General features: G+C 40.3%; 2 protein-coding genes across 4 annotated transcripts; both read left to right on the top strand.

The window, feature by feature from the left end:
- Positions 1-3,757: 3,757 nt before the first annotated feature.
- LOC115741664 (heparanase-like protein 1) lies at positions 3,758-8,384 on the top strand. 3 transcript variants are annotated; one of them, XM_030675656.2, is made up of 11 exons: positions 3,758-4,089; positions 4,501-4,770; positions 4,884-4,920; positions 5,102-5,285; positions 5,623-5,771; positions 5,851-6,084; positions 6,587-6,776; positions 6,885-7,010; positions 7,126-7,225; positions 7,680-8,078; positions 8,120-8,384. In XM_030675656.2, exons 2-10 carry the CDS (start codon positions 4,558-4,560, stop codon positions 8,067-8,069), a joined length of 1,623 nt encoding a protein of 540 aa, XP_030531516.1. In that variant the 5' UTR covers positions 3,758-4,089; positions 4,501-4,557; the 3' UTR covers positions 8,070-8,078; positions 8,120-8,384. The 3 variants fall into 3 exon arrangements, with proteins under 3 accessions (XP_030531516.1, XP_048137469.1, XP_030531530.1); XM_048281512.1 differs by lacking the exon at positions 8,120-8,384 and having other exon boundaries at positions 3,758-3,967; positions 7,680-8,113; XM_030675670.2 differs by lacking the exon at positions 8,120-8,384 and having other exon boundaries at positions 3,758-4,254; positions 7,680-8,113.
- Positions 8,385-8,703: 319 nt separating this feature from the next.
- LOC115741759 (LYR motif-containing protein 4) lies at positions 8,704-9,382 on the top strand. Its single transcript, XM_030675759.2, has one exon. It carries the CDS (start codon positions 8,891-8,893, stop codon positions 9,176-9,178), a length of 288 nt encoding a protein of 95 aa, XP_030531619.1. The 5' UTR covers positions 8,704-8,890; the 3' UTR covers positions 9,179-9,382.
- Positions 9,383-12,924: the final 3,542 nt, after the last annotated feature.

Raw genomic sequence — 12,924 nt, 5'->3', positions numbered from 1 at the left:
CTTTCTTTTCAACAGAATCCTACGCTATCCCAAGTTGGAAAAACTTATCCTATCATGCATGTGAGCCCACTCGATCTCAATCGTGCATTCGTCCAAGAAGTAGCCATGCTCGTGCACATCGCCTCGATACATAATAGAATGATAAGCAAGAGTACCGAGTTGTACTCTTACAGGTCGAGGATGATGATCCTAAAAAGGTTTAATCTTTAGAATCAAAGGTGAGCAATTTCATATTCCATACAAGTTACACAAAAAAATCGGAATTTATCCATTGAAATAGGTTCCTTATTTTTTTAAAACTTGAAACTTATCGTGCATATCTTAAAACTTACCATGTCATAGCTTCTAGAGTCTACCAAGGTTCTACTTGTATTCTTAATTGAACTATTATAGTGAATTGTCACATTTAATGATCATCGCTTGTTATTATAATTTATTGATCACAACTCATATTTAGAAACATGAAGAATATGTAACATTAACAAAGTCAAAGTCTCTATCATAATTTTTTTTACAAATGGAAACTTAGACTAGTGGTTCTTGATTGCACACTCATTATCGGACACATGAAATACTGCGGGATGGCACGAAGACAAATACCAATAAAACTACAAAAAAAAAACTTGTTTCAGGTTTCAATTTCCAAGTTTCAGTCTGTTGGAATAGGTTTTCCAATTTTTTGAACCTAGAACCTAACATGCATGCCCTAAAACCTCAAATTGATTCGCTTTTCCGATTCTCGATTCTACACTAGAACCATACACACCCTTAGTTAGAATCGCATAATGAGCTGTATCAACCTAGTAGACAATATATGTTGAAGTCTTGTGTTGTATTTGTGCAACTTTCAAGGTGAAAGAAGCAAGTACATGTTGTTTTGGATGACCAATAATATATACCATAAACAACGCGTGGGCTCACATCCACGAAGGAGAAGTTCAAGGTGCGCAAGATGACACTTCTAGAAGTGGATTTACGCTCCCGAAGTGCTTCTAGAGTAGAAATCCATTTGATAATGTAACTTCTGAACGAGAAATCCTTTTGGTTAAAAATTTTACATTTGAGAGAAATTTTCACTTCTAAAGTGAATTTTCATTTCTGAAATTTCTTTTCTCCAATTTGAAAAGTTAAAAAAATAGCTTCTCTAAGTCAAGAAGTACTTTCGTCTCACCATCTTTTTATTACGTCATCACCCTCTTTTCGATCATACCCACCTCCGCCAACCTTCGCCACCGCGAACCGTCGCCGACCTCTGCCCATCGCCGATCTCCACTACCCGCCGTCCACAATCACCACCAACCGTCGACCATTGCCTACCCCCGCCTACCGCAAATCTCCACTGGCCGCTACCCGCCGATTGCCCTCGTTAGCCAACCATTGCCTACCTCCGCTGGCCACCACCAACCACCGCCGCCAACCATCATCCCTTGCCTCCAACCAACAACCACTACGCCGGCCGCCGCCGCCGAGTTGCCGAAGTAAAAAATAAATAATATTTTAATAATAAAAATTATTTTTAAAGAAATTTAAAAGTTCAAAAATGAAGTAGAAATTTTTCAGCTACCGATAATAATTTTTCATAGAATATTTTGCATTAATAATATTTCAGAAGTATAAATTTTCAACCGTTACCTAATGAATTTCTCTGATCGGAAATAATTTACGAAGTAGAAGTAGAAAAATGAACTTCTACTTTTGAGGAGAAGTAGAAAAATCAACTTCTTGCCAAAAGTTGATTTTTAGAGCGAAAGTATTACCATGCGCGCCCTTAGAAACTGCCGTCCTCAAGTTTGCTTTCACGAATATAAAAGAAAAATCTTAAAAAAAAAATCTTAAATATTATATTGATAGCAATTCAGCCTTAAATCTTTCAATTAGATTAATTTACTTCTAAATATTTTACATTTAGGTCAATTCAATCGATCCCCGCCAATTTTAGTCGAAAATTATTAACCTAAACGGCGGTCATCCTACATTACACGGCCGGCACTAAGGTAGACATTTTTCTTTTGTTTTTATTTCCTATCATTTTGGCCAATGCAAGGGGAAAAAAAGAAAACAAATAATTTTTAAAAAATTATAATAAAAAAAATCCATATCGGCGCCGCTTGTGTCATATATGATGGCTAGCATTCAAATCAATAATTTTCTGTCAAAATTGGTCAAGTTGATTGAATTGGCCTAAATGTAAAAGGTTTACGACTAAATTAGTCTAATTGAAATGTTTCAGATTGAATTAGTATCACTATAATTAGTTTAGGATTCTTTTTTATACTTTGACATAATCCGATTGTCTGCATTTATATGAAGATATCATGTTGTTGTTAGATCTGCAATAACATATTATCACTCCAAGGAACGAGAGCAACATAGACACTTACGGGGTGCATGATAACCATTCTATTCTAAAAATAGATTTCTTGCTAGAAATAAATTTTTCTATTTCTATTTCTGGATGAGTATTTGAGCAAAAAAATGTGTTTGATAACGATAGAAAATTTCTAATCCTTGAACAGGAGTTCGTTTGACAACAATTAAAAATTTCTACTTCTAGAAATTATTATTTACTATTTTAAAAAATATTATTTATTTTTTACTCCGGCAGATGCGATAGTGGTCGGCGGAGATCGGTAGTGGTTGGTGGCGGCCGGCGATGGTTGCGGTGATCGGTGGAGGGTGGCAATGGGCGGTGGTTGGCGATGGCGGGGTCGGTGGTCGCTAGCGGCGAGCAGTGGTCGGTGACGTCAGGGTCGGCGGCCGCAGTGGTGAGGCGGGGGATAGCGGTGGGTGGTGGTCGGCGGTCGACGGTGGGTGACGGAGGACGGCGGTTGGCGGCGGCGGTGGTTGGCGGTGGTCACGATTGTGGGTGGCGGAGGTCGGCGGTAGACTACTAACGATGGGTGGCGGGGGGCAACAGCAGACGGCGGTGGCGGGTGGTGATTGGCGGCGAACGGCGGTGGGAGATTGAGGGCAATGGTTGGTGGCAACGAAGGTCGGCGGTGGCCGGCGGTGGTTGAGGTGGCCGGCGAAGGGTGGCGGTGGTTGGCAATGGCAACCGGGTCGGCGGAGGTCGGGGGTGGTGGCGGCGGCGGTCGACGGTGAGGCAGGAGGCGACAGTGGGAGGTGGTTGGCGGCGGCGGGTACTTGAGAAAAAAGTGAGAGGTTATTATTTTTTATTTCTATTTCTCCGAGAAGCTAAAATTTTTTGTTTCTGATTTCCTTCCAAATATATTTTTGGAACAAATTTTTGTTTTAGAAATAGAAAAGTAGAATTACGTTACCAAACGAGTTTCTGTTTCAAATTTGTTTCCAGCAATAGATTTGAAATAAAGATAGAAAAGTAGAATAGTTGTCATACACTCCCTTAACCACAGCCAATCAGGAATAAATATGCAGCGGAACGTATAGGACAAACGACATACCGTTTCATATGCCAGTAAGAACAGAATCAGACAGAATGCCCCCGTCGCTTTTCGAAATGTTCGCTAACATGCTATTCTCGAGATCTGTACTTGTGCGGGTGCTGCAAAAGAATTTTTAAAACAAGAAAAACATATCATCTTCTCCAACTACTGTCTCGCTACTCATTACAAGAACGGAGGAATTTCTGGGACGCCAGAATGGGGAAAATTTTTATATGTCTTGGAATGCATGTCTAGCGAATATTTGTCTTCTTGGGAGGAGGATTCATTTTCAAATGAACGCTCAGGACCACATGCTTATCACCTGCATCATTGCTTTTTTGAACATGTTCAACTGTTTCACCCACCTAAAATCTCTCTTGCTCACCCTACGTTCTTAACTAAACCTCTACCGACGGTGTCCGAAACCCAACAAATTTCGATGCTGACCCCACCCAGTAGATCCACTCAGCGAGGCAGGGAGTGACGAATTTTACCCGCGAGACGGGTCTTCTTTGCGTTGTTGATAGCTACAGGAGAATCGTGAGCTCATCCGCACCGACATAGCATGTGAAAGATCTTGGCTTTAGGGATAAAGTTGCTTAGTTGCGGACTTTCGCCTTCTTTGCTTTTTCTTTTTTCCAGACACCGAGCTTTACACTGTTACTGGGAATTCGCTTCATTTGAGGTCGGCATTTGTCATGGGTTTCCTTGCTGTTCTTGGATTGATGTGCTTTTCTTGAGGTCTGGTTCAGAAGATGTTCGTGGAGGCATCTTCTCTCTGTACAGTGTAGTCAGTAGTGTAAACACCCACTTGAGAAAAAATGAAATGGAAATCGAGCTGCTCACCGTGGTCTGTTCTGCTGAGCTTTTGATCCTTCTTGCTTGTGTAATTTCCCTAAAGTTTTCATGTCATAGAAATGCTGGAACTTCTAAACTTTGGTTGAGCACACTGTTAAGTTTTGGGTTGTTTGAAGGAGAAATAAACTTCAGTGTTCTTTTACCTTATCAATTCGCAACTCTGATTCATGAATTTTAGAGCAACAGTATTGAGACTTAGTGGGTTGGCTTTACATGGGTAAATTTCTTTCTCCTGCAGTTTATCTGGATGACCTGAGCTATTGGTGAAGCTGCCATTTTCAGTATACTTTAAGCAATGGGATTATTCTGCCTAGCCTTGTTCATTTTTATTGTTTCTTTCCCGCCGGGATTAGCTCAAGATGTTGCACAGTCTACTCTCATCGTTCATGGCTCCAAGGCAATTGCGGAGACTGATGATAACTTCATTTGTGCAACTCTTGATTGGTGGCCTCATGATAAATGCAATTATAACCAGTGTCCATGGGGATATTCATCTGTTATAAATCTGGTAAAGATCTTGCCAAACTCATGGCTTGTATGCTCTTCCTAAGGATTTCTTAGATTGAATTCAATACTCCAGCAATCTGATCTTTTGCATTCTTTCTGTTGGTATATTTCCAGAACTTGTCCGATCCAGTACTTGGGAAGGCAATCCAAGGTTCGTACTCCTAATCAACGAGCTTGCTTAAATTAAGCTTTTGCAAATTATGCCTAAACTACCATATCCAAGTGTAATATGGTAAATGGGTAAGTGATCCTTACCTATGAAGTGACTTGCACAATTTCATGTGTGGGATCTGATACAATGATGATGCACTTTCTCTATGGTGGCTTAAAAGCTTTCAAGAGTTTGAGGATAAGAATTGGAGGTTCCCTGCAAGACCGAGTATTGTATGATGTCGGAAAGTTGAGACTTCCTTGCCACCCATTTAGAAAGATTGAAGGTAGCTTGTTTGGCTTTTCCAAGGGATGCTTACACATGAAGAGGTGGGATGAGCTGAACAAATTATTCAGTAAGACGGGGTAAGATTCTCATGCTAGATCTCATCGAGTCATTGATCCGAACTTGATTTCCGTCCAACCTCTTTCCAAATTAGCATATGCAATGCGGGCACATACTAACATTAGGTACCAGATACTTTACTGCCTAATATGGGTGCCCCCTAAATATGTTCCAGTCATGTAGCTAGTTCTTTTCTTCGCCCGCAAGCTGTCCATGTCACCATGTCTTTTATGAGAAAATTGAATTTATTTTGCAATTATTGAAGTCTTGTAGTTGAATGTGATGTTCTTGATTGAATATACAACAGCAGTTTCGGGAAAAAGAAACTGGTAAACAGATGATATGTCTCAACTGCAGGGCTGTCGTAACTTTTGGACTGAATGCACTTAATGGAAGGCAATGGATCAAGGACAATATCTGGGGAGGGGATTGGAACTTCAGTAATGCTTATGATTTTATCAAATACACAGTTGCAAGGAGATACTCCATCGATTCATGGGAATTTGGTATAAACTAGTACCATTAACATTTGTGCTATATATCCATTTGATCAATCTCAACTTGTTTTTTCATCTCTCCTTGAAGGTAATGAGCTCAGTGGAAGTGGAATTGGCGCTAGCCTCTCTGCTGAACAGTATGGGAAGGATCTAATTGTCCTTAAGAAGATAATCGATGAGTTGTACAAAAGTTCTCATTCAAAACCTTCACTCGTAGCACCTGGAGGATTCTATGATCGGGAATGGTATGCGAAACTCCTTCAGGTTTCAGGTTCAGGAGTGATCAATGCAATGTCCCATCATATATACAATCTGGGTGCAGGTGAGCCAAATTCGTGCTTACTGGTTACTGATCTATGAAGTTTATAATATCGGATTGCACAAGCTTCTACCTTTCAACCTAATGTATATGATTCTTGTTTGTAATTCTGCAACCAATTCGAGTCTTTATCAATTGTATGTAGTTGTTTGATGGTTAAGTGCACAAACAAGATTTAAAACAATTGAAGTTTAAGGTTTTATTTTGGTCACATAAGGACTTAAGGTTTTAAAAAGCCCCAATTAGTTCTTGAGCTCGCTGATGGTGGAATTCAGGTGTTAGAAATGACGTGGCAAATGATCAAATTTGTCATGTTGGAGCCATGTTGGGTTCCAACACTTGAATTTTACCATTAGTGAGCTCGAGACCTGAATAGGACTTTTTCAAAACATCATCTCCTCAATTGACCAAAATAAAACCTTAAGTACTCAATTAACCAACCAGCCAAAATGTCAAGTTCTGTTTCCACGGGTATCTCGTTGTTTGACCATTGTGGCACATCCAGGTGTTGATCCTCATCTTGTGAGTAAGATATTGGATCCAAGTTACTTGAGTCAGATATCGGACACATTCATCAACCTGGAGGAAACAATCAAGAAGCATGGACCCTGGGCATCTGCATGGGTTGGAGAATCTGGTGGGGCATACAATAGTGGTGGTCGTCACATATCTAACACGTTTGTCAACAGCTTCTGGTAATTTTGACACTTTGAATGGATACTTCATGTACACCTTACTTGCCTTGGCTCATAAGGTGTATTGTGTGATTTCTTTGACACAATTTGGTTGATACTAATCGGTAGGTATCTAGATCAGCTTGGAATGGCTTCCAAGTATGACACTAAGGTTTATTGCCGGCAGTCTTTAGTGGGTGGGAATTATGGCCTCTTAAACACCGCCACATTAGCGCCTAATCCAGATTACTACAGGTATATAACTAATGTTCATTTATAGTTTTCTCCATCCTTGGTTATTCCCTTTTTAAGAGCATGGAGTCTTTCCTCCATACTTTGAAAGGCTAATTAGGGGACTATTTCTTGGCAGTGCCCTTCTGTGGCATCGACTCATGGGAAAACGCGTTGTTGCTGTCAGTGGTGACGCTCCTCCATCTTTACGCTGTTATGCACATTGTTCAAAAGGAAAGGTAAGGTTTCGTCTTACCTCGATTTGAGTAGGAAATTGGCCGCAAATGAACTCGGCAAACTAGGGTACCTTAAAAACTAAAGGGCCAACCAGACCGTTATTGGATTGCAAACTCGCTAGCTTGCCGTGCATAACTTTGTTAGTGTATTAACTGCTGTTAGGAATTTTCGGTGCATATCTTAAGTTTGAGGTCTCGGTGACTCTGGCCTATCATATTTATATATCCTTTCATTTACATTCTTGAGGTTATTTGGGGGGCGAGCATAGTACTTGAACTCAATTGTTGACTCATGAAACGATCAACACATGACCTTTTGCCCCCATGTTCAAGCATATAGTTGGTTTGGAGATTGATGCTTTGAGGGCAAAAATTGAGGTCAATCTGCATTTTTCATCAAAAGTGCATTCTTCACCTACTGTGAGCAGAAGTTCAATTATTCTTCGTCGTGTCACAGGCAGGCGTGACTTTGCTCCTGATTAATTTAAGCAATGAGACTAAATTCATGATCGGGACCCAGAGTAGTGTGCAGAATTTGCACGCGGAGGAACAATCTGTCGATGGAGGGAGTATTCTCATTCACGGATTGAAGAAAACCGTCTCGTTCGTCGGCCAAGGATCATCGGATGCTCTGCTTTTCAGAGAGGAGTACCATTTAACTCCACAAGGCGGTCACCTTCAGAGTCAAACCATGCTCTTGAATGGAAGCCCGTTGGAGCTCATGCGGGATGGAGGGATCCCGCCTTTAGAGCCTAACCTTGTGCGGGCCGATTCTCTAGTACCCATTTCTCCTCTGTCCATTGCTTTCATAGTCTTCCCGAATTTTGATGCTCAAGCTTGTGCTTGACTCGTCCCCAAGCAATTCGCGCTCTGAAGTCGGGTACCCTTGCATCGTGTTTGCATAATTAAGCGGCGCGAGCAAGTTCAATGTATCCATTTCAAGTGTGTGAATAAAATCAAGTTACTGATGTGTGGCCCTATTGTGTTCATCTGTTTGTGAGATTGGTATTGAAGCTCTCATGGCAAATTGTAACTAATGCAGCATGAGAGCAATTGGGTTCTTCTCAATGTGTTCAAGTCACTGATTTGCCAAGGGCATCTTGCAAAAGTTGCAAATCTTTTGGTTCTTGGAGGAATGGAATGGAAATGAGCTGTTGAAGAAGTTGTCAAGCTCTATTTGCTTTCACACTACAAATCCTTTTTTGGATGAGGATTTAAGTTATGGAAGAACGTCATTAAATGGTGATTTGAACATAAGATTTACTGCTTTATCGTAACTCAAGTACATCGCTAATTCGTCCCCTTCTTCGATAACTTAGAATAGAAATCGACCGACGCGAATTCAATGAGTTTACTCGTCAGATTTCCAATATTAACAGCTATGCTTGATCAAAATGTGATAATTAAGCGCGAAAATCAAGTTTCTCTTATTACGCCAGGAAGCTCAAATGAACAGCTAGCCTCATAAAAAGGCCAAGCCTGAAAGTCAAATGGGCGGGCCTGGAAAAAGGAAAAGTACCCCAGAAAAAGCCCGACCCGACGTAGCCCGAGTCAAACCCGGCCCGATTCAAGAGAGTCCAATTTGGGCAGGGGGAGTCGCGAGCACGATCAGCCTCGATATACTCTCTCTCTCTCTCGGCTAAGTCGGCTTGCTTCGCTCGCTCTACCATGGCGTCCGCATCAGCAGCAGCAGCAGCTCCGTCGAAGCCAGAAGTCTTGACTCTGTTTCGGTCTCTGCTACGCACGGCACGCGAGTTCTGCGACTACAATGTGCGAGAATACGTGAGGCGGCGGACCATCGACGGATTTCGCCACAACAAGGACCTCGCCGATCCGTCGGCGATCTCCGCCGCTTTCTCCGACGGGAAGAGCCAGCTGGAGGTCGCGAAGAGGCAGGCCGTCGTTTACTCTCTCTACGCTCCCGAGGTCAAGAGCGTCATGGAGCTCAAGCGCTGAAATCGAAGGCTCTCGTACGCTTTTCTCCATTGGGTCGTCCTCTGGCGAGTCTTTTTGCTAGGGTTCTGTTCGGCGTGGCGTTCCGGGTAAATGACTAGTATGAGAAGGAGTTCTATCTTGTATTATATTGCGGTATTGAGGATTGAACAGCATAGTGGTATCCGCAGTTCAGCTTAATTAATGGTGAAATCAATAGTTTTGCGATTTCTTTCTTGTGCTTTTGAGCTCCTATGCTTGAGGAATTTGTTGTTTTTGAGATTGGTATGCTCAGCTTCTTGATGTGATTATTGCTCTGCGGAAATACAACAGTGATTGATGACTGAGTGGATTTGAATGATGGGAATTCTATTGCCTTGTTTCCCCTGTTATTGAGTCATGAGTATCCTGGAGAATGAGCGGAGTCATGTTCTCTCCCACGTCGTTTCTTTGTTTGAAATGCAATGTGGTAGTGGATTAATGGCTAGGAGATGGAGCTATGGTGCAGACTATGCTGCATTAGAAGGATTTCTAGTTTTTTTTTTCCTCAATTATGGTCATTTGGTTACATAGACTCAATAGATAATGGTGCGAGGATCTATTCGTGGCCAGTCAGGGTGACCTAGTACTCTCAAATCTCATTGAACAAGGGAATGCTTCTGTATCATTAGTTCAGAACTTTCAATTTGGTTGTGGCCCTGAGTGACAGCTCATGCTGTTCATATCATTCTATTATGTGCTTCTTTTGTGCCACAGCCTGAGAATTTTTGCATTAGATTTTGCTTCAAGTTGATACTTCTCAGAAGTACATATAGAAGGTGGAAGGTTCTTGTTTCATTCTTAAAGCACTGTGATCTTTGTGCTGCCACATTTGTTTATTTAATTACATGGGCTGATCAAAGTTGAATTTGCTCCACGGCTCAAAGTTTTTGGTGTGCGAGCTGGTGTCTTGTTGATGTCTTCTGAGCACAGATTTTACTTTGTATAAGGCGTGAAAGTAACGTTATGTTATACCAATTACCTGCAGATAGATGCAATCATGAGATCATTGGTTTTTGTAGCTTGAAATGCTGGGTGAGCTTGAGTTCGGGTTGCTTAGGAGATCATGATATGTGAAGGATTAGTGAGCTTGCACATATACTATTTAACTTTCGGTATTGTTTATTCATTCATTTTAGTCAGGTGAGCGTGTGAACCACAGGAGTACACATTCTCTGTTTTTTGGCTACATAAATGAACCGGTAGGGAAAGAAGGTTCGTGTGCAGCTGGAAGAGCATAACTTTCGGTGAAGTTGCATATTTCTTTGAATCATGCTTTGTGCTTTGAGTGATCGTGAGTTTTTTTTTTTTTTTGTTTTTTTTTTTTGTTGGACAAAGTGATCGTGAGCTTGTACTTGCTTGAGTTTTTGGATGTTTGTCTTGTCCTTGCTTGCTTCCTGAAACATTGTACATTTGTTCCTACATCCGGTCATAGCAGGTAGAAAGTGGACTAAGATTTTAACTTTAGTTTCACATGGTTATGGTAAAGTTTGAGCAAATTTGCTGCTCAAGGTGTTCTTCTATGAGCTCTCTCTTTGGGCCTTAAAATTGCTGAATGCTACGCATTAGGTTTCACTTTTATGTAGAAGAATGAAGTCAATGAACCAATTTGTTCTTCAAAGAGTATATATACTAATAAGTGTTGACACCTAAATTTTGATTTTTTCGTAAAACATTTGTTTCTACACAAAAAAATGAGAACTAGTTTAGTTCTCACCAAAAAATAATTAAATTAGTTTTCATGCATATGCACATTTATTTTATATCAATCATGCGTTGCATTTTTTTTAATTGGACCAGCGGCAATGGACTAGGGCTAACATTGTGGAATTCGACAAGTATATGGGGAGCAGTGGCCAAAATATTTAAGGCATGGGAGGCTATGAGCTAAAAATTAGAATGCCTTCAGTGGTTTAATTCGGCCTTGGTTCGGTGGATTTAAAGCTTAAGTTATTAAAAGGCCTTGGATTTAAATTGCATATCTAGTTCGTGGACAAGCTCATGAAAATGAAAGAGAGTTAAGCCCATCCTTTCATGTGTACGTGGGTTGACAACGCTAAAATCAGGAGATAAGAATTTAATACTTGAAAATATGCGAGAGATAATATCATTGATATCTTAAAAAAAAAACCCTAGTCTCTCTTATAAATAGAGCATTAAGTCAGAGTTCTGACGAGGGGGGGCTCTTGAGAGATTGATACACGTTCAGAATTTTGGAGAGGAAAATAGGGAGGGATCCAGAATTTTTTTCTAGAGAAAGAGAAAATGTGAGAACGTGAGTGAGTCTTCATTCCACTGTTCGCTGCACTATTTGGGGTTAATTCTGCTGCAAATCAACAATCAAAACAGTGCTGTTCGGGGTTGATTCTTAGGTGATTTCACCACAATTCAGTTCGAATTTTTGCCCTGTGTTTTAAGGGCTGATCTAGCATTGTTTGCGAGCAACTCCCTCGCTGTTCGTGAGTTTCCTGAGCTGGCCGCGACGAGGCGATTCATAGTCCGAAGCCTTGCACAAGTGTGATCTTCCAAGTTGTACGTGCATCGATCCCGCGAACTCTCATCCACGGATTGATGGCGTCGAGTTTGAATTGGCAATACGAGGCCACGGTGTGCGGAATTTTAGCGCGACATATCAAGGTAACTCTCTCACATTTATCAACGTTGATTTGCTGCTGATTTGGAATAGAAAACATGCTGCTTGACACGCCTTAGATGCTGTTCAAGTGCTGTGAAAGTGCTGTTTTTTTTGGAATTGTCCTTTGCTTTGCATCATACGTGTCCCTAACCATGCAGAATCTCACCAAGCTTAAAGGTAAGTGTTTTGACTATTTTATTGATGATTTGGCATGAATTAATTGCTGCTTGTTTGCTGGTTTCTTCGACTAAGAAATTGAATCTTTTTGAAGAAACTCAAAGAACAATTTTCGCATATCAAAACCCTAATTTTGACACAAATTTCGAAAATTGACATTAATTGGATTCATTAGACATGTTTTCAGAATAAAAATTTTTAAATCTAAATTAGGAAATTTTATTTCCTAGTAGGCAACATCTATGTTAAGTTGGATAAACTTGTCCGTCGCCGTTCGGATACGACCCTCCAACTTAGTAAAGATGGGAATTTAGTTAATCTGATCTATCGCCGTTTAGATCCGATTTGCTATCTTCAAAAAGCCGAATTTAGATTTATGAATATCCTATTTTTTGAAAAAAAATGCAAGAGGATGGGGTTTGATTCGTTTCGACTTGTCTAGATTGCTATCTTGAATTATCCGATTGGATTGATATTCTGCAATTGATTGAGATCTTGTTTGATTTAAATTTCCTGATAAACTTTAAAAAAAATCCTAAAAAATTAGTGAGATATGGTTTCTTATAAACCATGTCCGATTAAATCTTTAGGAAGATAAAGTTTCCTAAAAACTTTATCTCATTAAGTTTATTTTGAAAATTTAAATCAAGAGAATCAAATCAGAATATTCTTAATCCGGTCGAAAATTCAAAGAAAAGGAACGAAAATCAGTTCATTGTCATCTTGTGTGATTTCATGCATATCTCATCTTATTTACGAAAAAAAAATACAAAAAAATCTCATGCATATCTTCATCTTCATGTTATTTTTTTCACATATCTCACGTTCCATACATATCTATGTTTGCATTATTTCATTTATCTAGCCAAATTCACTTCATATATTTTCGAGTATCCCATATTGCATTCCACATTTTCAA

This window comes from Rhodamnia argentea, chromosome 6 (assembly GCF_020921035.1).
Source record: "Rhodamnia argentea isolate NSW1041297 chromosome 6, ASM2092103v1, whole genome shotgun sequence".
Classification (NCBI taxonomy): Eukaryota; Viridiplantae; Streptophyta; class Magnoliopsida; order Myrtales; family Myrtaceae; genus Rhodamnia; species Rhodamnia argentea.
Note: the sequence above shows the minus strand (reverse complement) of the source record. Positions and strands in the feature narration are given on the sequence as shown.

Excerpts from the sequence above, each read along its gene's own strand:
- LOC115741759 (XM_030675759.2), top strand. The coding sequence starts at position 8,891 with ATGGCGTCCGCATCAGCAGCAGCAGCAGCTCCGTCGAAGCCAGAAGTC.
- LOC115741664 (XM_030675656.2), top strand. The coding sequence starts at position 4,558 with ATGGGATTATTCTGCCTAGCCTTGTTCATTTTTATTGTTTCTTTCCCG. Across the intron at positions 6,777-6,884 it reads ACGTTTGTCAACAGCTTCTG|GTATCTAGATCAGCTTGGAA; the intron begins GTAATTTTGACA and ends ACTAATCGGTAG. Across the intron at positions 7,226-7,679 it reads CACATTGTTCAAAAGGAAAG|GCAGGCGTGACTTTGCTCCT; the intron begins GTAAGGTTTCGT and ends GTCGTGTCACAG.